The sequence below is a fragment of the Acomys minous genome, assembly GCF_964271855.1.
Source record: "Acomys minous genome assembly, chromosome: 10".
Classification (NCBI taxonomy): Eukaryota; Metazoa; Chordata; class Mammalia; order Rodentia; family Muridae; genus Acomys; species Acomys minous.
In genome coordinates this window covers 6,896,893-6,922,459 of record NC_140491.1, presented here as the reverse complement: position 1 = coordinate 6,922,459, position 25,567 = coordinate 6,896,893, and the positions used below count along the sequence as shown (strand labels likewise).

The window sequence follows — 25,567 nt, the reverse complement described above, 5'->3', positions numbered from 1 at the left end:
GAGATCAGCAGCTGCTGCACATAACCCTCCACCGAAAAGGGTGCTTGGGACTGCCCTATGGGCCAGCTGTTTGGGGCATAAGCTGGCCCAAGGGAGTTTGCGAGTCTGATTATGTAGTTGAACTTGGGAAATCAATGAACCACTAAAACATCTTTTTATTTTAGATAGAAAATGAAATCTTGGACGCTCAGGAAGAACGTGAGACTCGGCTCTTCCCAGCAGTGGATGATAAGTGCCGGATTTTATGCCACGCCCTAACTAGTGATTTTCTCATCTATGGAACCGACGTATGTATTAGTGTCTGGAAGGCAGAGCATGAGCAGGGTCTACCTCTTACCTTTTAGTCTCAGGCCTCTAATGAAGTAGCTGGTCAGCTGTGTACTCATGTAGGACTGAGGTGGCATGAGTGTTTGCTGACTTTAAGGGTAGACTCTGGAGTCTGACATTTGGGGCTCAAATATTGATTCAGTTATCTGCCAGCTGCGCATGGCTCTTCCATCCGCCCTTTCCTTCATGTGTGCTAATGTGTTCTCCTTTTACATGGTGTCAAGATCATTTGCTAAAACTTTGGTGTATAGGTGCTTTGCATGGTATCCCTATGCACCACATATGTGCTTGGTGGCCACTGAGGCTAGCAGAGGATGTCAAACCCCTGGCACTAGAGTTACAGACAGTTGTGAGCCACTGTTGAGCCCAGGTCCCCTGGAAGAGCAACCAGTTGTCTTAACTGCTGAGCTGTCTCTCCAACCCCATTGTGCTACAGTGTTAGTTTTTGGAAGTTTTTGTTTTGCTTAGTTTTTTTTTTTTTAATGTGGTGTGGGGTCTTCTTATGTAGCCCTGGCTGACCTGGAATATTCTGTGTAGACCAAGATGGCCTTCAACACTCAGAAATCTGCCTGCCTCTGCCAGTGCTGGAATGAAAGGCGTGCACTACCTGGTTTCTTGTTTTCTCTCGTGCTTTTCTCTAATTTTGATATCCAGGCCATACTGGTCTCAAAAACTGAGTTAGTTGTCTTCAACTTTTTGGAAACATTTATTAGAATTGTGTAGATTCTTTTTCCTTTTGTGTTGTATAGATTTTACAGTGAAAGCTGTCAGATCCCTCAGTAATTCCTGGGCAGTTCAGTTGGTTTAGGTGTGCTTCCAGAGACGAGTAGAGAGGCAGCAAGCTCCAGTGGGCATACACAGCAAAGCCAGATCAGTGTGCAGTCATCTGCTGCCTTCAGGGCCTACAGGGCCACACTAGACTGAAGGAAGGTGACTCGGATGGCTCCGAGCATCCCTGGAAGCAGGCAAGAATCTGCTTTCTGTAAGGTTCCCCGAGGTAGATGCATGAGAGATGGCACGGACAACCTTTCACAAGATTCCCTAGCCTACCTGTAGTTGGTGTTGCTGACTGCCCAGCCTGCCAAGTCCCCCTTCCACCAATTCTTTTTTTTTTTTTTAAAGATTTATTTATTAAGTATACAATGCTCAATGCTCTGCCTGCATGTAACACCTGCAGGCCAGAAGAGGGCACCAGATCACATGGCTGTGAGCCACAATGTGGTTTGGTTGCTGGGAATTGAACTTAGGACCTTTGGAAGAGCAGCCAGTGCTCTTAACCTTTGAGCCACCTCTCCAGCCCCTGCCAAGTCTTATTTCTCCAGAGTCTACTTCCTATAGACATTAAACATATTAGCCTCTTTCTTTATTGAAAGTAATAATATTTCTCTTTTTAAATAATTTTGTGGATAATTTTATGTGAAAAGTCAGTATTTTCTTAACCATTTTACAGTTCCTTGATTAGACTTCTTCCTCATCTTCTTCTCTTTTTTCTTTCTTTCTTTTTTTTTTTTTTTAGACTGGCACTATTCAGTATTTCTTCATTGAAGACTGGCAGTTTGTTAATGATTATCGACATCCTGTTGGTGTGAAAAAGCTATTTCCTGATCCAAATGGAACCAGATTAGCTTTCATTGATGAAAAAAGTGATGGATTTGTTTACTGTCCTGTAAGTATATAAAATTTGGAAATGTGTGCTGAGGTATGACTCAGCGATGGCCAAGTGCTTGTCTAGCACGCTGCATACTCTGGCCTCAATCTCCAGTGCCAGAGAAACAAAGCAGAGCTCAAGATGCTCAATTCTAATGCAGTAAAGTAAGAAAGGTTCTGATGCTGGTTTGTTTGTTGGTTGTTTCCGAGTCAGAGTCTCTCCTTTATGTAGCTCTGGCTGTCCTGGTCCATAAGTCATTCTGGTCTCAAACTCACAACAGCCCACCTGCCTCTGCCTCAGAGATGGGATTAAAGGTGTGCACCACTACACCTGCTTAGAAAGTTTCTTTTAATAAAATATTCATAAAATAAGTTTTCTATTCCACAGAGTCAAGGACTGTAGTCCATTGCTGTGTCTTTGTAATATCATGTTCGTGAGCAGTGCCAAGAGAACGTGTCTGTTACTGCGTGACTTTACAGTGTCTGTCTCACAGAGTTGTCATTGACGTTGAGACCGGATGTTATTATACTATGTAGCCCAGGCTAGCCTCAGCCACTCAAGTCTTGACTCAGAAACAAACAGAAAAGCACAAGAAAAGTTGTTCCATACGTGTTGAGCAGCATCAACTTTTTAACAACATGGAGTCATTGTGTCTACACTTTATAGTTTTTCCTATAAACTAATCCAGTTTTATATCAAACCCTGAATTTACCCTGTAGCTATCATTTTGTTTGTTTGGCCTTTGAGGTTTTGTTGTTTTTTGCCAAGGGGGATATAGTTCAGTAATCCGAAGAGAAGCTCCTCTACTGAGGAAAGCTGTTGGGGAGTCGTGCGTGCTGCTGCTGCAGACAGGCTCTTCACAGGGCAGGCTATAATGGCAGACCCCAGAGGCAAACTTGTGAATCCTATCTCATAGGTTAATGATGCTACCTATGAGATCCCAGACTTCTCACCGACCATTAAAGGAGTTCTTTGGGAAAACTGGCCGATGGATAAAGGTGCATTTATTGCTTATGATGATGATAAGGTGTACACTTACGTGTTTCACAAGGACACCATCCAAGGTACACAATCACTTATTGTACTTTTACTGATAAATGAGTTTTCATTGTAGTGACATTGAAAATTTTCTGTTATTTGTGCCCAGCGTTAGCTTGCAAAATTAAGGGGTCTGTTTTCTAATACAGGATCCAAGGTTATTTTGGCTGGTGGCACTAAACTCCCCTTTTCCTACAAACCTTTGCTGCTATACAATGGGGAACTGACCTGCCAGACACAGAGTGGGAAAATCAACTCCATCTACCTCAGCACCCACAGCTTCCTTAACAACATAAAAGATACGGAGCCTTCTGAGCTGAGACAAATGCTGACGCAGACGCTGATGCTCAAGCGGTAGGTAGGAGTGGACATGACTGCAGTTAACGTATAACCTGACACAAGGGGACTGAAGTGTAATTCAAAGCCGCAAGCACTGCGCTGGGCAGAATCTAATCCGCACTAATGTACTAGTAAACTAAAATAAACTACTAAACGCTGAGACCAGCTCGTTCGCCTTCATGCCCCAGTCAATAGTTATGAGTAGTGATTGACTCGTGGGCTGTTTGGAAGCATAGCCAAGACAATGGGTAGCAGGGCTGAGGAGACCTCTCGGGTTAAAGCGCTTGCCTTGCCAGCATGAGGACCTGTGCTCACTTCCTGGAACCCACACTGGAAAGAATCCGGGCGTAATGGCGTAAGTGGAGGTCAATTATAGCAAAAAAAAAAAAAGTGGGTGGCATTTGAGGAACAGCACCCAAGACTGTCCTCTGGCCTTTCCACACTTGACCATATACATGCATGCTCATACACACATGTACTCCTCAGAAACACAAACATGCACACACATGTGCATACATGTACATAGAAAAGAGACGGCGGCTATGAAAAGACATAAGCTATAGAGGAGGAGCTGTCATCTGGTGTGCTTCCTTATGTGCCTTATTGTGCGAAAAGCACTTGGCGCCCCAAAGAGTTCTGATTGTTAGATAGACGATGAGGTTTGATTTCACTTGGTATTTCATCTTTCTCGGGTTTTTTCCCCCTTTGCCTAGGGCCACTGTGAGTCCTTGTGGCTCTAACCCTTCTGGTCACGTCTTGAATAGCTCCTCGGGCCGAAGAGCTCTTGTACTCTTCTCTGATTGTCCTTCTGGGATGGCTGTCCTCACAGGGCTTTGTAACAAAAACTGACTGCAGGGCCCAGGGCTTCAGCTTGGTAGCAGAGCACTTGCCTTCTGTGCTCAGGGCAAAACAAAACAACCAGTAAACTGTCCCCAGTAGCCAAGGGTGGCCTGCCTGTAACCCCAGCACTTGAAATGGTCTCAAGTTTGAGGCCAGCCTGGCCTGTATAGCAAGATCCTGTCTCAACAAAATTAAACAACTCTATTTTCAATTTTAACTTGTATTTATTATTTCCCACCAGTCCAAGGACTCCTCAGATTTGCCCTGCCTAAAAACATCATTTTGGTTTGGTTTGGCTTGGTTTTTTGTTTTGTGATGTGTCCCTGCCCACGAGACAAATCGAACCAGGGTTCACCTGAAAGAAGGAGTGGGGATTGAAAGTAGGGTACAGAGACGCCAGAGATATTGAGTCAAGTCTGGAAATTTCTGATCAAGACTCTCTTTAATGCAGAGGAGTAAGACTTTATATAGCAAGGTCAACAAGATTTATTCCAATCCCACTCTCCCTAGCCCACAGGCAAGAATACAATAGCCTGAATCGCTCCCTATAAGAACTTCCTATTTCTCTTGGTAACTCCCTGTAAGAACTTCCTATTTCTCTTGGTAACTCCCTGTAAGAACTTCCTATTTCTCTTGGTAACTCCCTGTAAGAACTTCCTATTTCTCTGAGTAGCTCCCTGTAAGAACTTCCTTGATCCTCAGGGTGGTTCCCAGTTGGGACTTCCCTACTTCTTTCAAAGGTAAATAGTCCAAGTATAGCCTAGAACACAAGACTTCCTCTGGCAAAGGTCAGCAACTCGAAGGTTAGCATGCAGCCTAAGAATGGGATTTCTGACATGGCAGAATTTGGCACTGCTCCCACAGTTTTGGTTTGGTATGGTTTTGAGACAGGGTTTCTCTGTAGCCCTGGAAGTCCTGGACTCTCTCTGTAGACCAGACTGGCCTTGAACTCACATTCGTTCACATTGATAACCCGACTTTGCCTTCCCGAGTGCTGGGATCACACCTGCGTCGCCGCGCCTGACTAAAACATCACCTTCTATAGCAGTGACTCTCAGCCTTCCTAATGCTGCACAACCCTTTAATACATTTCCTCATGTTGTGTTGACCCCACCACCACCATAAAATTATCCTTGTTGCTATGCTGTAACTTTATAATTTTGCTACTGTTATGAACTGTAATGTAAATATGCATCTTCTTTTCTTTCATGGTTTTTCAAGGTAGGATTTCTCTATGTAACAGCCCTGGCTGTCTTGGAATTCAATTTGTAGATGAGGCTGGCCTTGAACTCACAGAAATGCATCAGCCTCTGCTTCCCAAGTACTGGGATTAAAGGTGTATCCCTTCTGATGATCTTAGGAAACCCCTGTGGAGGGTCATTTGACCCACAAAGGGATTACAACCAACAGGTTGAAAACTACTGTTCTGTGTACTCCTATTTTTCCTCTTTCCCTATCTATTTGTCTGAAAACACACACACACACACACACACACACACACACACACACACAGGCAAAGGAGAACATCTGTGCCTGAATGTCTGTTTGCTATGTTTGCTGAACTCCAAAACTATAGTACTGGGGTTTCTTTGTTGTTGTTTTGTCATTGTTTTGTTTTGGGTGAGAGGGTTGCCAGGGAAATGGTTGGTTGGTTGGTTTTTATTTGGTTTGTTTTTGTTTTTGTTTGAGTCATGATCTGTGTGGGTAGCCCTGGCTGTCCTAGAACTTGCTATGTAGGCCAGACTGGCCTCAAACTCACAACCAAATAGGTAGATGATACTACTTCCTACTGAGCAAAGCCTTTTGAAAAATAAAACCCTTACCTTTCTTCTCATAGAAACTCCTGCCTCTGTCTTCCCTGTGCTGAAATCAAAGGTGTGTGCACCATGCCTAGCCTAGAGTACTAGCTTTATTGGACTTAAGTGAGAACAAAAATAATTCTCAACTCTGTGTAGGATTTTAAAAATTAGAATTGGTTGTTAATTGGTGGTGGGAAGGGCAATTACAGAGAGTAAATTACGACTGGTAGAAGATGGTGAGGAAGGGGCTAGGTTGCTCAGTGGGTAAGAGCACCTGCTGCACCAGCCTGGGGACCTGAGTTCAGCTCCCCAGTACCCACACACAAAGCTAGGAGTGTCTGGGCTGCCTAGCCTGCCTCACTGCAAAACCATGCAATCCACAGTCAGTCAAAGGCCCTGTCAAGGAGTAAGAGGGAAAAATGATAGGACAGAGTGGGCATGGTGGCGCACGCCTTTGATCCCAGCACTCGGGAGGCAGAGGCAGGTGGATCGCTGTGAGTTCAAGGCCAGGCTGGTCTACAAAGCAAATCCAGGACAGCCAAGGCTACACAGAGAAACCCTATCTCGAAAAACAAAAAAAAAAAAAAAAAAAGAAAAGAAAAGAAAAGAAAGAAAAAGATGGAGCAGGACACTCTGGCCTCCGTGGCACACACAGCTGCTGCATAGACATGTACCCCAAACACATACATCAAGAAGGTAAGAAAATGTGTAAGCAAAGGAAAAAGTTTTCTTTTTCATAATTTGCAAGTGCCGATTATAGGTTAAACGTTTTGAAGGTTTCTCTAGCACATAATGTTTGGTGACATGCAGTCCAAAGACTCCCTAGTAGGTGACAAGCAGATGGCTTAGTCTGTGTCCTCAACCCTAGGTTTGCTGATGCTTGGGACATATGCAAGATGCTAAACGATCATGTGGCGTGGAGTGAGCTGTGCAGAGCCTGTCTGCACCACATGGAGGTGGAGTTTGCCATCCGAGTTTCCAGGGCAATGGGGGACGTCGGCACAGTGATGTCCTTGGAGGAAATAAAGGTATGCAGTGTTCCCTGAGTCACTGAGTCAAAGCTACTTAGTCAATGTTCTACATTTCAATTAGTCTTAATTCAGACAACCAAATAGGTAGATGATACTGCTTCCTACTGAGCAAAGCCTTCTGAAAAATAAAACCCTTACCTTTCTTCTCATAGAAACTGCTTTTATTTGTAGGGAATTGAGGACCACAATCTTTTGGCAGGACATCTCGCCATGTTTACTAATGACTTCAACCTGGCTCAGGACCTGTACCTGGCGTCCAGCTGCCCTGTGGCGGCCCTGGAGGTATGACCATACCCTTGTCTGGAGTGAGGGCTGTCTGCAGCACGTGCCACCTATCTCCTTCTCCTCGAGAGTAGACTTTCAGCTTTCAGAGCCTCTGAGGACTCCTAAACCTCAGAACCGCTTTCAGCCTGCATTCAGGGGAGGTATAAAAAAGGCATGGTATTGTAGCATTGCTACATGTACAGTTGCTAAATGTGTCCAAAGAGAAAAGATTGTGTGTAACTCACAAAACTGTAATAGAAAAGTAGGTGCCGTTTACAGATTGCTCATGTTGCCAGGTGCTGTTCTAAGCACTTGGCCTGTGTTACCTCACGTGACCCCTCAGCGGTCTGCCCTAGGACCCGTAGTGTTACTCCCTCTGTGCCCCACCCGGGGACCCCGAAGCATGCCATCCGGGGACCCCAAAGCATCCCACCCAGGGACCCCGAAGCATGCCTTCTAGTTACTGCATCAAGTCCTGCTCAGTGGCAGGAGGACGGCTGAACAGAATGTCAGGCTAAGTTTAAAGGCAGAGGGCAAGGCAGACCTGGTGACGCACTGTCGCGGAAGGGTATAGATTAGCCAGCCCAGGTGGTACTGACCTGTAAAGCCAGCACTGAAAAGGCAGAAGCAGGAGGGCTGCAGTAGCTCAAGGTCAGCCTGGGCCAAACAGTTAAGTTCTAGGCTAGCCAGGGCTACATAGCAAAACTCTGTCAGAAACAATCAAACAAAAAGCCCCCACAGATTTGTGACACAGGCACACCTGGATTCTGATTCCAGCTGTTTGTGAACTTTGACATGTCCTTTGACCTCCCTTAGCTTAGGTCCTGCTTCTTTAAAGTATGGGTAATAGTAGCTGGGTAAGAAAATGCGTTTAGAGTACAAGTAAGTCACTTATATAACTAGGAATAGCCAGAATAAGCAAGACAGCAAACTCAGCTTCTGGCCATCTTTTCTCACAGCTGTTAAAATTAAATTGCATCTACCTTATAATATATTTATAATATATACTCTAAACATAATCCTGTATATTAGCTACACAGGTGCCATAGATCTGTAAAGGCTCTGAGGTGATGGTTCAGAATAGAAGGCTAAAGGCCTCTGCAGTTCCTTCAGCCTCGCTTTGCAGGACAAGTTAATTAGGTAACCAGAGCCCTGCTTCCCACCGCTCCGTCTCATGCTAGCTGTGTCTTTGCTTCCGTTTCTGGTTCTCTGAGATGAGCACAAGAACATTGTGAAGGTAGCTGTGAGCATCCAATGAACTCATGCTCTAGACCAGGACCTGGCAAAGGTAGTTCTGAATTCTGTACAGTCTAAGTCAGTGAGGAGTGAACTGGCAGATTCCTCGGTGGCCACCTGGTATATTTTGGTTCCTGTAAGAGACCACATGAGCCAGGAAGATGCGTCATATGTTGTGTTTTCTGTTGTTCATGGTGCAACATAGCTGCAGTTATCTATGATAGAAATGGTATCAGGGGCCAGAAAGGCAGCTCATCTAGTGAAGGCACTGCCACCACGCCGATGACTTTGATCCCTATGACACACATGATGCAAGGGGAAAACTGACTTGCAAGTTACATCTGACCTACACACACACACACACACACACACACACACACACTATGACACATGTGTACCCAAGCACACAGACATACAAGTGTAACAAGAGTGGCGCACACCTTTAATCCCAGCACTCAGGAGGCAGAGGCAGGCGGATTGCTGTGAGTTTGAGGCCAGCCTGGTCTGCAAAGTAAGTCTAGGACAGCTAAGGCTACACAGAGAAACCCTGTCTTGAAAAAACAAAAAACAATAACCAAAACAAACAAACAAAAAAATAAGTATAACAAGAAAGAAAGAAAGAAAGAAAGAAAGAAAGAAAGAAAGAAAGAAAACAAAAGGAAGGAGGGGGAAGTACATCAGTCCCAGGCCAGGTGTAGTGGCTCATGTCTGCAGTCCCAGCAGGATACTACAAGTTCAAGGCCAGCCTGGGCTACATAGTGAGTTCCAGGCCAGCCAGGAACACATAGCAAAATCCTGCTTCACCAAGGAAAGAAGGAAGAAAATCAATTCCTAAAGTGTTTCCTAATTTTTTGTGTCCTTCTAAGATGAAATTTTAAATTAATTGATTGTATTAGCTTTAATTTCTCACTATTGGGAAAAATATTCTGTAGTAAAATTTTTATTAGAATTGTCTTTTGAGAGGAACACAAACAGCCAAAATAGCTAAGATTTTTGTCCTGTTTAGAAGGCTCTACTGCTGCCTTTGAGAATGTATATTGTAGTAATATCTTTGTAAATAGAAAGTGTAATTATTTAAGCAAAAAAAGACATGTAATTCCTTTTACTAAGCCTGGCTCTGTATAGTGACTTTGCAAAGCACTTTGCCTTTCTGGACCTCGAGACACTGTCTTTCCTACAGATGAGGCGGGACCTGCAGCACTGGGACATCGCTCTGCAGCTGGCGAAGCGCCTGGCCCCAGACCAGATACCCTTCATATCCAAGGAGTACGCCGTCCAGCTGGAGTTCATGTGAGTCCTCTGCTCCGTGTCCTCCAGTCAGTAGCCAACTGCTGGACGTCCACAGTTCCAGACTGTCACTGGGTAGAAGGCCATTTTTTAGCAATGGTGTGGGTGGGGTTAATGAGAAAAATATTAATTATATATCCAGAAAATATTTTATTTGTTTAGTGATGTCTCAGTGTCCAAGTCCAAGTTATCTTAGCTGGCAACAGTGTGCACAGCACCAGGGTGACGCGCTGGGCTTTGTGGCTCATGGTTCTGACCTCTGTTAACACTTGGAAGCTTTTCAGTGTCACTGAAGGCAGAGAGAGCACAGAGCTTTGAAGGTTGGTCTGTTGTGCTTCTGTCTCAAAATGCCTGAGACTAAGTGATTTATCAAGATCAGAAAGTTCAGGCTGAAGAACCGGCTCAGCAGTTAAGAGCATTCCTCCAAAGAACCTAAGTGAGGTTCGCAGCACCCATGCTGGGTGGCTCCAGGGGATCTCTCACCTCTGGACTCTGCAGTTATCCATGTGATGTGTACATACTCATGCAATAACACATAATGAAAAAGAAAATAATCTTTTAACAAAGAAACCTCTCATGCCTATAGAAGCTGGGATACCCAGTCAAAGGCACCAACATTTGAGTAAGCATTGCTCTTGAGTTTTCACTCTCTGGAAGGCAGAAGAACAAAAGAGAGAGAGCATTCCCTTCCACCTTGAGCCCTTTAATCATGGCTCCAGTGGCTTGAAGTTGCTACCTCCCAGTGCCATCACAGCAGCAGCAAAGTTTCAACATGTATGTGGAGAGCGGGAGGCAGCTTCAACCCCTAACTTAAACCTGTAGAATTTTTCTTTCATGAACTGACTTGCATGTGGATGAAAACTCGGCAATGGTGAGCAGCGAGGCAGAAGCTTCCCTCGGGGCGAAGGCCAGTGCCTGTGTGATAAGGCTTCGTGAAGGGAGCATGATATGCTTCATGGAGCACATTGGAAATCCCATGATCTAACACACACACACACACACACACACACACACACACACACACACACACACACACACACACAGAGACAGTGGGGGGGGGGAGGATGAGAGTGAGTTAGTTTATGGCTATATTTACTTTTTTAAAACCATTTTTACATAATTCTGTATTATTTTTATGCAATGGATTCATTAGAGACATTGTCATACAAATTTTAGTTGTGCAAATTATTACACCAAAAAGTTCTGTTTTATTTCTACTCAGGATTCCTCATTTAGTGCTTTTCTGTGCTGGAGAGATGCTCAGTGGTTGAGAGCACTTACTGCACTTCCAAAAGGCCTGGATTTAATTCCCAGTACCCAAGTCAGATGGTCCTTAGGTGGTCACGAGGATCAGATGCCCTCTTCCAGCCTCCCCAGAAACCTGCACACTCATGGCTGACACACGTACATCACATTAATAAAAAACAAATACTTAACATTTTCTATTGTTCAGGTAAAAGCTTTTTTAATATATTTCTTCTTAGTCATTCCTGATTAAAATTTCCCACATTTCTCCCTTTAAAAAAGTAAATCCATGGCGCTGGAAAGATGGTTAAGAATATTTGCTGCTCGTGGTGAGACCCAGGCTCAGTTCCCAGCGTCATATCAGGCAGCTCATAACCCCTGTAACTTCAGCTCCAGGGGAATCTGATGCCTCTAACCCTGTCGTCCTTACGCAGACACATGTTGTTTTAAAAATTAAAATATATATGCAGTGAACCCATGGTCTAGGGTGTAATTAAGTGACAATGTTGCTTGTTTAGCATGTGAATTAAAAACAAAAATATTGTGGGCATCCCAGCCCTAAGGAGGCAGAGGCAGGTGGATCTCTGAGTTTGAAGCCAGCCTGGTCTACAAAGTGAGTCCAGGACAGCCAGGGCTACACAGAGAAACCCTGTCTCAGAAAAAAAGAAGGAAGGAAAAGAATAAAAGAGAAAAAATGTCCATATACCAAAGTGAACGTTTCAGAATCTTAGTATATACCACAAGAGGCCAGGCACAAGCATCCCTGGAAGCCCCTGGACCATTCAGAAGACACTCACATCTTTCTGGCATTTTTTTTTCTGAGACAGGGTTTCTCTGTGTAGCCTTGGCTGTCCCAGACTCACTTTGTAGACCAGGCTGGTCTCGAACTTGCAGCAATCCCCCTGCCTCTGCCTCCCTAGTGCTGGGATTTAAAGGCATGTGCCACCATGCCCAGTCCAGGGATTTTTTTTTTAATACCAACTCTCCCACTTTATCTGACTTGACTTAGCTCTGACTAGGTCAGTCAGAAGCCTTTGCTTTGGTGGCGGCACATGACTATGAGGCTTTCAGTGCTCTGTGTGTGTGCTCTCACCCCGATCTAACATACCCAGTTCAAAAGTGTCCCCCATGATAACCTGAGTGCCTTCTCTCCAAGCACCCCAGTAGCCACCACCTACTGATCTCAGTAGTCAAGGCTCTCCTGTGCTCGGTCCTGTGCTCGGTCCTGTGCTCGGTCCTGTGCTCGGTCCTGTGCTTCATTAGGCATCCACCACCCTGCTGTGTCAGAGCAGGACGGGTCAGTCGAGTCTAGCGGTTCAGCTCTCCAGTGGGGGTTGTACTAGTGAGCTAGGTCCCTGGGAGAAGTTCAAAATGAAGTGGGAGTAAAGGGCCTTCGTGAGCTAAAAATAGACGAAGGGTAAAATCTTAATTTAGCATCTCCTAATTGAGCAGGATCCCGAGCAAGAAGCTAACTCCTCTTGTCAGGAGGTGTCCCTAGGTGGGCTGATATAATTGGACCCAAATTAGACATTCCCACTCAGGAAAACTGCTGATTGTGAAGCCCTGGGCTGATGAAAGAAACTCTTCAAACGGAGGCACAGCTTCCCTTCCAAAGCCTTTCTTATCTGTCAGTAGATTCAGAAACCGAGCAAACCTCACAGAGAGAACCTGACTCGCTTGCCTAAGCTGACGAAGGGGCTTTGAATGGATCTTAGGCCATTTCAGAGCTAACTGACTGCAGTGGAGGGGTGGCTGCTGAGAGAAAGATGGCTCAAGTAAAACACCCATCCAAATCATTGTACTGAGATATGAAAATAAGTCTCCATTTGCAACCTGCTCTCTGCCTGAGAAATTTTTATGCAACCCCAAGTATATAGGTCTATAAAATAGAAATCAAACATTTGCTGTTAATTCATAAAGAAATCTATTTTTAAATAATTCTTTGGGACTAGCGATATGGTTCCATGAGTAAAGGGCTTGCTGTGTAAAGGACCTGAGTTTGGATTCCCAGCACCACGTAAAAAGAGCCAGGCAGGGAGGGTGTCACTGCCTGTAACCCCAGATGCGCGTGGGGGCATCCCAGCCAATTGGTGAGGTTCAGGGAAACCGAGGTGGAGGGCTAGAGAGATGGGCAGCAGCTCAGAGTGCTTGCTGTTCCTATGGGGGGCCTGGCGAAGGCTCCCAACGCCCATGTGATGGTGCCACTGCAGTTTCAGGGTATTTAGTGTCCTCTTGTGGCGTCTAGGTGTCAGGCACACATGAATATACATATAAAGGCAAACACTCAGACACATCAAATAAAAATGTTTTTAAAAATCGTGTGAAGAACAATGTAGACAGATGCCTGACATCACCCCCTGGCCTCCCATGGGTACACACGGTCACACTCACACACACACACACACTTACAGAGAATTAAATTTGCCTGGACACTGCACACTGCAGACATGAGCACCAACACTGATTTCCAGAGTTTAGTGAGACTGTGATCTTTATTGTCAAAGTTTCATATAAATATATAGGACAAATGTCAAAAGTATGTTTAGGACTGTTTCAGAAACTGTTGGAAATTCTGTCCTAATCCCAAGCCAAAATTCAATGGGGGCTTTTTTTTTTAATGACATGCAAGTCAACAACTCAGACAGCAATTTTGAAAATCAACCGTTCTAACACAATACAGTGCATAATATACTAATTTGATACTTACATGCTGATGACTGCAGTAGGAAAATACTAAATACTATTTTCCACAGTTAAGCCCTGATTATGCTATAGTTACGCCATCATAGTTCTCTGGATATAGAGTGAAGATATGGCAGATTGTAACACTGATTAGTTTGGATCTGAGCCAAGGTACTTCAGACAGCTTCACTGGCGTCTTGCAGCATGGAGTGTGTGCAGTGCAGTGTGTGCACACCCAAGGCAGCAGTGAGGTCACATGATGTGACATGAACGAGCCCTGCCAGAAACACCTTGGATTCTTTATGTATTTGATTTTGAATTAACTTTTTAAAAATTGCTTTCACTGTATCAAATGTTTTTGTGATGCCCACACTCAGCTATGGGGTCAGAACCCACAGTTGAAGAAGCTGGCTTAGATTTCCAGGTCTATGATATTTTCAGTCTTGGGTACAGCAACCGTTACTATTGTTGCGTTCTGGATCTTCGGTGTACCCAAAGACCATGTGTTGAAGAGGCGGTCTCCAGACTGTGAGGTGAGAGATGGTAGAACTTATAGGAGCTGGGGCCTAGTGTAAGGAAGTTAAATCATTGGGGCATGCCCCAATATCTATGACTCTGTGGTTGTCATTTGTGCCCTAAAGGAAATAATTAACTAAAAGTAACTCGTAAAATGCACTGTAGCCCTCCTGAAGTACCTAAGATGCCACATGGTAAGTGCCTTAGGCTGTAGCACAGCCCACAATGTTTTTAAAGTAGTGAAATGAGAGTGTGCCCCCCTTTGAATGGATGCTGGCCGGCGTCTGTGTTGAGCAGCATCTTTCCTGAGCATAAGCTAAGTGGTGACAAAGAGCATCCTTAAAGTTTTGTGTATGTAGCTAAAAGACTTAAATACTAATTAATTTACTGTGATATTTTCTTTCAGGGGTGATTACGTAAATGCTTTAGCTCATTACGAGAAAGGGATCAGAGGCAATAATAAGGTAACCTTACATAAATAAATGCAAGATATGCCTAACACTCTGGAAGTATGTTTCCTGTTTCGTTTTAAAATCCAGGTCCTGCCGGGTGAGGTGGTGCACACCTATAATCCTAGTACTTAGGAGGCAGAGGCAGGTGGATCACTGTGAATTTGAGGCCAGCCTGTCTACAAAGTGAGTCTAAGACAGCCAAGAATACACAGAGAAACCCTGTCTTGAAAAAACAAAAATAAAATCCAGGTCTTATTACCATTGTAGTTATTCAGTATCTAGTAGGTGAGGCTGTTGTTCAGCCTATAAACAACTTTACAAGAATATGCTCACATCACCTTAAACTCACAAAACTAAAAATGGCTACATATTTTATCCATGGATTTGTTTGCCATTACATCCTAGATACCAGCTTCTAATTAAGATTGGAAGTAAAATTTTTATTTCATCTCATTTATAGGCCAATGTCATTTAGTGAGAAAACGGATGAAAAATTATGGTACATCCAAAGAGAGTTCCATTAGATGTTCTTAAAGGAGACTCATGTGCACCGACTTGGAAAGGCTGTGGGAGGCCAACACAGCTTTGCACACAATAGAACCAGGTTGATCTTTGCCTGTTGATTCCTTTTTTTTTTTTAACCCATATTATGTACATACATGTGACAGGCCAACTATAATTTCATAAGACTTTTGCATTTATGAAGTTTCAGTAATCCCTTTGGGCTGGAGAGATGGCTCAGTGGTTAAAAGTACCAGCTGCTCTTCCAGAGGTCCCAGCTTCAAGGCCCAGTGCCCACATGGTGGTTCACAATTATCCTTACCTCCAGATATGTATGGTACACGGACATACATTCAGGCAAAACACACATACACGCAAAGTAAAAAAATAAATTTCGATTAAAAATCATATATACTTATTTATTGTGGGCTGAGAGGAGGGGCATGCATGCCACTCCCTATATGTGGAGGCCAGGTGACCATATCGGTCCCAGGAATCGAACTCAGGCCCTTAGGTTTACCGGCTAGCACCTTTACCCACTGAGCCATCTCGGCAGGCCTCCATTAAGTCTTTAACATCATCTTTGTTTGGTTTTTGTTCCATCTGTTTTGGTTCATTCTCTATACTCTCAAATACAGTAACAACTAGCTGCATATGGCAGTTTGGATTGTTAAAAATGAAGGGACATTTAAAATCCACTTCCTCCTTTGCATGAGCCACATTCCAGATGCCCAGCAACATCTTGTACCCATTATCACAGAAAGTTCTAGTGGACTCGCTGCTGTAGACAGAACCAGTATGACATTCATTTCACTGGGAAAGCTCTTGCCGGGATTAGTGGCACATGTGTAGTGCCAGCAGTTGGAAGGCTGAGGCAGCTTGGATTACCTCATGGGTTTTAAGGTTAGCCAGAACTGCTTAGAGAGACCCTGCTGCAAATATGGCAAGTTTATTAGTTGTCTTTAATGACCTAAATAAAGTTATGTATAATCATACCTAGTATAGAAATCTTCAGTTTTATTAGTGATTCCCACTTTAATTTTATTTATGGTACTTATGCTATATTAGCCAGTATATTACTTCTAGATATAACCTTATACCAAGAGGTGTAAACCAAGGCATTTTCACAAGGATCACAAAACTTTCTGTTAAGTATAAAAGGTCAAAACCTCAGAGAAGAAAAGAACTTTATATTAGTTGATTTTTTTTAAAGTGTTAATTTCAAAATTGTGAGTTTCTGAAGGTGATAAGGAGAGTAAACTGTAACCTTTGGCTGGCTGAAGCGTGTCGTGTGCCTCATTGTCACAGGAACACAACGAAGTGTGCCTGGCCGGAGTGGCTCAGATGTCCATAAGGATAGGAGACATCCGCAGAGGGGTCAACCAAGCCCTCAAGCACCCCAGCCGGGTCCTCAAAAGAGACTGTGGAGCCATCCTGGAGAATATGAAGGTATTCCTTTGTCCCCACAGTTACTCACGTGGTCGGAGCGGAACGAATTCAGTATCCTAAGTCCCCTTTTTCATTGTAGCAATTTTCAGAAGCAGCCCAGCTGTATGAAAAGGGCCAGTATTATGACAGAGCCGCCTCTGTCTACATCCGCTGCAAGAACTGGTAAGGGCCAGCCAGGCTTTGTTCCCAAGTAGCCTTGGAAAGGGGCATGTCTGGGTCTCCCCCTTGTCCCTGCCACTCTTCCTCCTGTCCACTCTGTTCTCTCACTGGGCTCTGCCTTCCATCTCTGTTGTTACTACGTAGATGAGTTCACAACCCCAAAAGCATCCTAAATCCCATAAAAAACAAAACCTTTACTTTCCCCAAAAGGCTTAAAGCGCTTGCCTTCATCTTCCTGGCCAGCTGGTGGGGAAGAGGTGTCAGGAGAAAAAGCGGTTAAATCTGGTTTGTGTGTAGGGGCCGAGGTGTTTGCAAGCTCATAGCTGCACTTGGGAAGGAAAGCTGGGCTTGGGTGTGGCACCACTCCTGGGCTGGAAATGGTGCTGATCTCACTGTCATCTCTCCTCTCCTAGGGCAAAAGTTGGCGAGCTTCTGCCTCACGTCTCCTCCCCTAAGATCCACTTGCAGTATGCCAAAGCAAAAGAGGCAGACGGAAGGTACGCACAGCTTCCCAGTGCAAACGTAAGCCTGATAGGTTTCCGGGTGCACATTCAACCCTCTGGAAGGCAGCACAGAAGAAAGGCGTTTACCACAGTCCTTGTCAGCTGACGTGACAGACGGTAACCACCTGCTGGTGTGGCAGGCCTGTCTGCGTCCTGATGCAGTCTGCCGTCTCTCCTGAGTGAGGCTAAGTACTGACGTTTTGGCACAATGTGGCATGAATGTGGTAAGAAAGATGCCTTCAGAATACAGAAGCAGCAAAGAATAGACACATGGATCCCACACTGTTTAAGCCACAGTGCAGTACTGACTATAGCGTCCTAAATGGACGAGAATTTCTACAACATACTAGATACAAGAGACTAAACACCACTACTAGGGAAAGGGGCTGAGGACAAGAATGCAGGGTGCAGAGGAGGAGATAGAATCGAGAGCTGCACTCTGTGAGCGCTGGGAGTTCCGCCCTGACGCCAGTAAGAGCCACCACGGTTGACGTTTCTGTTTATTTTGAACTAACAACAATGCTATCAACATGTTCTCGTGTGTAGCTGATGGGAGTGTAAAATTCTACAGCCTTGGGAAAGTAATTTCGAAGTATCTGTTACGAAGCCTTTATAGGTTAGTGGTGCTTTCCACTGTAGAAGAGTCACCTTGGGAAATAGATAACGGCACAGCTGAGTGTCTGTGGAAATTGCAAGAGCAGCTAGTCCGCGCTGAGGGTCCTGAGCGCCATCTAGTGGGGAACATGCAAAGATTTTTTTTTTGTTTTTTTTTTTTTTTGTTTTTTGTTTTTTGTTTTTCGAGACAAGGTCTCTCTGTGTTAGCTTTGGCTGTCCTGGACTCACTTTGTAGACCAGGCTGGCCTCGAACTTACAGTGATCCACCTGCCTCTGCCTCCTGAGTGCTGGGATTAAAGGCGTGCGCCACCACGCAAATCTCACTTTTAAAGCTTCATGTATGTCAGTCACTGTGAAGATTTCTGTTATTTTCTGTTTTCTAAAATAAGTCCATGCTATTTCAATCTTATCACATGAAAAAAACACAGGAAAATGTAAACAAGTTACATACTCTTAATTCATAGGAGGAAATAAAATTCATTATTGGTCTTTTACATTTAATTTATCCAACCCCTAAAACGGAATGCCTTTAATAGGAGAATTGCTGGTGTTTGATTCTGAAGAAGTTCAAGAAAACAGAGCAGCTACTATCACCACAGCAGAAAAGTGTCCCCCACATTTGTTGTACACACTCACACACACACACACACACACACACCCTGACAGCGTTGAGAGAACTTACTTGAACCACATTTTTCACAGATACAAAGAAGCTGTGGTGGCTTATGAAAATGCAAAACAGTGGAACAGTGTCATCCGCATCTACCTAGACCACCTCAACAACCCCGAAAAGGCCGTCAGCATCGTCAGAGAGACCCAGTCTCTGGATGGAGCCAAGATGGTAGCCAGGTGACAGCACGCTTGTTCATTTGTTGTTGTTGTTGTTGTTTTTGTTTTTCGAGACAGTGTTTCTTTGTGTAGCCTTGGCTGTCCTGGACTCCCTTTGTAGACCAGGCTGGCCTCGAACTCACAGAGATCCACCTGCCTCTGCCTCCCGAGTGCTGGGATTAAAGGCGTGCGCCACCACGCCCAGCAACACTTGTTCATTTGAACCTCCGAAAAACAAGTGTGAAAGAAAGAGACCCCTCCCCTCATCAAATGTACGCATCCTTATTACGTTTTCATTACTGTAGACATTCCAGTGCAATGGCTGTTGTGGTCATCGTGTGAGAATGTGCTCATCAAGCATACGTAGATAATGCCGAGCTGCAGTTATGGGACAAGTCATGGTATTTGTTGCTTTCTCCTCTCTGTGACCAAGCACCTGACAAAAGCAACTTAGGGAGGGCTTGGCTCACAGTTCATGAGATCACAGTTGATCATGGTGGGGAAAGGAGGGTGTCAGGAGTCTGAGGAAGCTGGTCGCATTGCAGAGATGGGTTCTGCCCCCAGCTTGCTTTCTCCTACTCAGTCTAGGATCGAGCCCGTGGAATGATGCTGCCCACACTTATGTAGGTCTTTACTTCAGCCCAATTTAGGAACTGACTGAGACACGCCCAGAACTTTGCCTTCTGGGTCCTTCTAGGTCCTGCCAAGTTGATGGTGTTGACTATCACAGTCATAAACTTGATATGAGAGGCAAGCTAACTAAACCATTTGTCATAGGTTCTTTCTACAGCTTGGTGACTATGGGTCTGCCATCCAGTTTCTGGTCCTGTCCAAATGTAACCATGAAGCCTTCACCCTGGCTCAGCAGCACAACAAGATGGAAATCTATGCAGACATCATCGGTAAATGCCGTGTTTATCACAGAAACCCTGACTCCTGTGGTCGACGGCTCAGATGGGTGTGCACATAGCACTCCTGTACAAACTGTGCCGTGTACACACATGCACATGCAGTGCCTGCTGAGTTTCAGGATCCCTGCAGCATAAAGGTGAGGTGCATTGTAAGAAGAGCAACAGACAGAAGTGTGGGGCCGACTCCGCGGGAGGCCAGATTTCCCAAACGCTGCTGTTTGCCAAGCAGAAGTGGTGAGAAGATTTCACCATGAAGGTGATGGGAGATGTAGGGTGATTGTAGACAATACAGTGTTTTCAGGGTCTGGAAAGTGATGGCTAAGAGGCTGGCAGCGCTGGCTGGTCTTGCAGAGGACTGGAGCTCAGCTCCCGCTCCCACATGGCAGCTCACAGTGTTCGTAGCTCCAGTTCCAGGGGATCCGGCACCTTCTGGCCTGTTTGGGTGGTGCATACATTCATGTAGACAAAACACTCCTACACATTACAATTAAACATTTTTTTAAAAAGAAAATGCCAAAAACATAAAAATTGAGGTACCAGTTAAGAATACTTTGAGGAAAAATCAACATATTATACAAGTTGTGGTTTTTAAAGATTTTGCAGATCCAAAAGATAATTTTGTGTTCTGAAAAATACATATATTTGTATTATTCTTAGATATGTGCATGCTTAGCATAGGTGAAATCCCCAACAGTTTGATTTTTTTTAAAAAGGAGGGGGTGTTATTTCTCCAGCATCACGAACATTTGTACTGACCCAGTGAAAAGGCTCTGCAGGTAAAGAGGCTGCTCCCAGGACAGCAGGCCACCTGGGGCCTCGTGGTGAAGGACAGAACTGACCCCTCATTGTCCTCTGACCTCCCCACCACCACCACAAAGTAAATAAAGTAATTTTTAAATTATTTTTTCAAAGAACATTTGGGCATTTGGGCTGGAGTTGTGGCTGAGCAGTTCAGAGCACTGGCTGCTCTTCCAGAGGACCTGGGTTCAGTTCCCAGCACTCACATGATGACTCACACCCATAATTAACTCCAGTCCCAGGAGATCCAACGCCCTCTTCTGACCCCAACAGGTACTGCACATATATGGTGCATAGACATATGTGCAAGCAAAACACCCATACACATAAAATAACTAATAAAATGATTTTCATTAACAAAATACATCCACACTTGTCAGCACTGTCCATCTCAGGAACTTTGTCAGCCTCCCACACTAAAGTTCTGTCCCCACTGAATAATTGCCCATATGTCCTTGTCCCCAGGCTGTTTACCACTGTTCTACTTCATCTTTACAAATTTGACTATCCAAGTATCTTATAAAAGTGGGGTAATATTTATCCTTTGTGATTTTTTTTAATTTTGTAAAATTCACAAAGTGCCTCTGTGAACTGATGACAGCCATGAGAAAACTTACTTCAGACTCGAAGGGAGCACATCAGTGGAAAGTCATTAGATAGCTGGAGAACGTAAAGATCTAAAGGAAAAGGAAGGACAGACGAAAGCAGTGTCAGACCTGCAGGCTGAGGCAGGAGGATGGGTTTGAGGCCAACCTGAATTATATAATAAAGCCTACTAATGGGTGGGTGGACGGATGGATGGATGGACAGATGGATGGGTGGCTGGGTGGATGGATGGATGGACAGATGGGTGGATGGATGGATGGACAGATGGGTGGATGGATGGACGGGTGGGTGGGTGAATGGATGGACAGATGGGTGGATGGATGGACAGATGGGTGGATGGATGGACAGATGGATGGATGGATGGACAGATGGGTGGATGGATGGACAGATGGGTGGATGGATGGACAGATGGGTGGATGGATGGACGGGTGGGTGGGTGAATGGATGGATGGACAGATGGGTGGATGGATGGATGGACAGATGGGTGGATGGATGGACGGGTGGGTGGGTGAATAGATGGACAGATGGGTGGATGGATGGACGGGTGGGTGGGTGGGTGAATGGATGGATGATTGATGGATGGGTGGATGGATGGACGGGTGGGTGGGTGAATGGATGGATGATTGATGGATGGGTGGATGGATGGATGGATGAGTGGGTGGATGGATGGATGGATGGATGGACGATGGCGCAACATGCTGGATTACATTTGTGTTGGGGTCTGACTAGACTTCTGGTTGTTCTGATGCCCTGGGTGGGTCATTGTTAAGGTCACACACACAGTGGTTTCTGCTGTCTGAGAGTCTGAGAAGGACAAATTCTCAAGGAATGATAGCAGATCATAGCCCAAACTTTCACACGAGCCTCATCCTTTCCTCTCATGAATCCTGTTCTGAGTGAAACAGAAGCAAAACAGTGTTAATATTTGAAGTGATGATAAATAAGCTTTGTGATAAAAATAGACAAGGTGGTAGTATTGGAGGGAGGAATGGAAGGATACAAGGGGTGGGATAACAATTTAGATGTAATATGAATAAATTAATAAAATATATTAAAATGAAAAAAAGAAAAAAAGATGGCCGGGCGTGGTGGCGCACGCCTTTAATCCCAGCACTCGGGAGGCAGAGGCAGGCGGATCGCTGTGAGTTCGAGGCCAGCCTGGTCCACAAAGCGAGTCCAGGACAGCCAAGGCTAATACAGAGAGACTCTGTCTCGAAAAACCAAAAAAAAAAAAAGATGGTAGTATTGATGTTCAGTGCTGAAAGGCAAAAGCGCCTGGGCTTTTAAAGTGTGTGTGTGTGTGTGTGTGTGTGTGTGTGTGTGTGTGTGTGTGTGTGTGTACACGTGTGCTATGATGTAGGATAGAAAGCACACGTGTTACAGTATGTGTTTGGAGGACAGAGGGTGACAGCCTTGTGGAGTTGATTCTCTCCTTCCACTTTTGTGTAGGTCCTGGGGACCGAGCTCAGGTCCTCAGGCAGGCACTGCATGCACGCCGTGTCACTGGCCCAGCCTCCTGTTTTTAGATGCCTCTCATAGATACTATTTTTCAATTGGCAATGACAGGTCATCAGATTCTACTCATATAGTTTACGCATTGAACATCTGTTGTAGGCTCTGAGGACACGACTAATGAAGACTATCAAAGCATCGCCTTGTACTTTGAAGGAGAAAAGAGGCATTTTCAGGCTGGAAGATTCTTCTTGCTATGTGGCCAGTATTCGCGGGTTAGTATTTGCCAAGGATACATGCCCTGGGCACCACAGGGGTGGTTGCAGGAAATACTCTAAATGCCAGTGTGCTCCCAGACACTGACACTTGAGATCACAGCACTGTTGTTATTGGCACTGGAGGTCAACCCGGGCTAAGCACAAACCTACCAGTGAGCTCCCACCTCAGCCCTCCCTCACACATGCAGGGGCTCCCTAAAGCCTTTCACATCTGCCCCCATTTATTCTGAGTACCACGGCCTGGCTCCCCTGCTTGCAGTCGTTTACTGTGTCACTGCTCTCCTCTCTCTGCCTCTGTCATCCTTTCACTCCCGAGAAGAACTTGCTTTGCCTACGGCGGGGAATACGAAGTCCAAAGAAGAGACATGGGGTTGAGGTGACTTGACAGCTGATCAAGGGAACCAGGTGCTGCTCACCACTGGCAAGCTGCTGCCTTTCAGAGGGCGAGCCCAGCACGGCCCAATGGCAGGGTCCTTCAAGAGAAACAGAAGTCTGCATCTCCTGAATTGAATATACAGGCCCAAATATTTGCATAATACTTCACTGGCCAAGGAAAACATGACTGTGAATGCAGCCCACAGGCTGCCAGTTTGCCATTTGTGGCCTTTGAAAAGATGCCCAAACTCCTTAGTTGGCAAGCAAGCTAATTCCCCTCCCCACCCCCACCCCCAGTTGGCCAACAGCTTGGGCATCCCAAGATGGCCTCCAGCCGGTTCTGTGGAAGCATGCCTCACTAGATCCTTGCATCTGTTTCCTCAGTGACTGCCTCAGACTTGTTCGTTCTGTGTATCTTAGGCCCTCTGTGACCTTCATGTCTTCCTCCACAACCATCTTTGCGTCCTCAGAACACCTAAACCAACCCACTCCATAGCCCTTTGTCATGGGCTGTGATTAAAACAGATGTTTCCTGTTACTGTCACTAGCTCACACCAGTCTTCCCAGTTAGAGTGTATCTAACACAAAAAGTGGGGTACATCAGGCTCCTCTTGTTCTTCACAGACTCCAGCATAGCCCCCCACATACAAGCAGGGTGTCAATAAATGTTACGTGAAATGTCTGGGGGTGCCATTCAGCCATAAGCATGTGCCTGGCATTCTGGGGCCAGGGTTCAATCTTGAGATGAAACAAGGATAAAACCAAGGATTTAAAGAACTTAAATCTTCCCAGGGAAAAGAACACGTTTTGCATTTTCATTTTGTCATAAATCAGAACTAGGTTCTTCAGGAGGGTCTCTGTTAGTTTAAAACTAGATGTAGCCTTTGAAGTAGATCTGTCAGGGAGGTGGCACATGCCTGTAGTCCCCGCACTCAGGAGACAGATGGGCCGGTCTCTGTGAGGTCACGGCCTGGTCTGCACAGTGAGTTCCAAGCCAGCCTGGGCTACATGGTGAGACACTGTCACCCTGGCCGAGGTCAGGACGCTAGCACATTAGTCTGTATGTAGAAGCAGATTTCCCCAGTGCGCAGCCTGATGGTGTTTAATCTTTAGCTGCTGTCCATCTCATTTTAGGCTCTAAAGCACTTCCTGAAATGCCCAAGCTCAGAAGATAACGTGGCAATAGAAATGGCGATTGAAACTGTAAGTAAATTTGGAATCAAAGCTTTGAAGAATGCCAATTATTTGCTTTTTGTTTTAATTTCTTAAAAGACTGTTCCAGGAGCCAGTAGCATGTATTCAGGAAGCACTCGGCTCAGGCCCCAGCACTGCTTGGTAGTGTACGCTTGTACTCCCAGGAGTAGGGCTAGGAAGACTCAGGGTTACCCTCTGCTGCTTAGTGAGGTCTAGGCCAGCCTGGCTGATATGGCGGCTTTGCGCTCAGTGAGAAACTGTGTCTCAAAAACAGAAGGTAGAGAACAGTTGAAGAAACCTCATGTCATCATTGTCCTCTACATGCGCACACACATGCACGCACATGCATGCACAAGGGGAACACACATGCATGCACACGGAACATACACATACACACAGAGTTTGAGTTTAGACCTAGAGATCAGGACGCTTAGCCTGTGTGAGACCCAGCATGTGTGCTCCAGATTGGGAGCTGCTGGCAGTGTCGGCCACTAATCTTAGCGGTTTTGGTGGCAGTATTGGTTGTAGTAGGCTTTTTAAAAAAGGTTTATTTATTTTTATTTTATGTGTGGGTGTTTTGCCTGCACATATGTGCATTACATTTGTGCAGTGCCTGTGGAGGCCAGAAAGGGGCATCAGACCCCCTGGGCCTGGAGTTAGAGGTGGTTGTGAGTGTGAGCTGCCATGTGGTGGGTGCTAGGAACTGCTAGGCCATCTCCCCAGCCCACCGTGTGTGTGTGTGTGTGTGTGTGTGTGTGTGTGTGTGTGTGTGTGTGTGCGCGCGCGCGCGTGTGTGTGTGTGTGTCTGTCTGTGTGTCTGTGTGTATGTTTCTGTGTGTGTGTATGTGTCTGTGTGTGTGTGTGTATGTGTGATTTATTTTACTTATGTGTATGTAGGAGAAGGAGCTGATAGAAGGCAGAAGGTATTGTATCTCCTGAAGCTAGAAGTCTCACTCAGTTGGAGCTGCCTGTTATGGGTGCTAGGAATTAAAGTAGGGTCCTCTGGAAGAACAGCAAATGCTCTCAACTGCAGAACCACTTCTCAGGCCTTGATGTTTTCACTGAAACACCCTAGAAGTACATTTTCTGTGGGTACAAAGGAAAAGACCATACTTTGATACAAGCAGCTTAAGAAAAGCTTCTAAGGATGGAATTCAAACCAATGAAAAAGGTCTCTGGGTTAAATTGTATTTC

At 45.2% G+C, this 25,567-nt stretch overlaps 1 protein-coding gene across 6 annotated transcripts in view; it reads left to right on the top strand.

The window, feature by feature from the left end:
• WDR19 (WD repeat domain 19) overlaps positions 1-25,567 on the top strand; it is a gene marked incomplete at its 5' end in the record, with an annotated part of 191,913 nt that overhangs the window by 149,394 nt on the left and 16,952 nt on the right. For all 6 annotated transcript variants that reach the window (XM_084799504.1, XM_084799503.1, XM_084799501.1 and 3 more), the window contains 15 exons: positions 165-287; positions 1,844-1,993; positions 2,892-3,039; positions 3,163-3,367; positions 6,860-7,019; positions 7,194-7,304; positions 9,703-9,812; positions 14,659-14,716; positions 16,514-16,654; positions 16,734-16,816; positions 17,227-17,310; positions 18,634-18,780; positions 19,537-19,661; positions 22,689-22,801; positions 24,314-24,382. In XM_084799504.1, the coding sequence (XP_084655630.1) occupies positions 165-287; positions 1,844-1,993; positions 2,892-3,039; positions 3,163-3,367; positions 6,860-7,019; positions 7,194-7,304; positions 9,703-9,812; positions 14,659-14,716; positions 16,514-16,654; positions 16,734-16,816; positions 17,227-17,310; positions 18,634-18,780; positions 19,537-19,661; positions 22,689-22,801; positions 24,314-24,382 (1,827 nt within the window). The remainder of the gene's footprint in view (positions 1-164; positions 288-1,843; positions 1,994-2,891; positions 3,040-3,162; positions 3,368-6,859; positions 7,020-7,193; positions 7,305-9,702; positions 9,813-14,658; positions 14,717-16,513; positions 16,655-16,733; positions 16,817-17,226; positions 17,311-18,633; positions 18,781-19,536; positions 19,662-22,688; positions 22,802-24,313; positions 24,383-25,567) is intronic.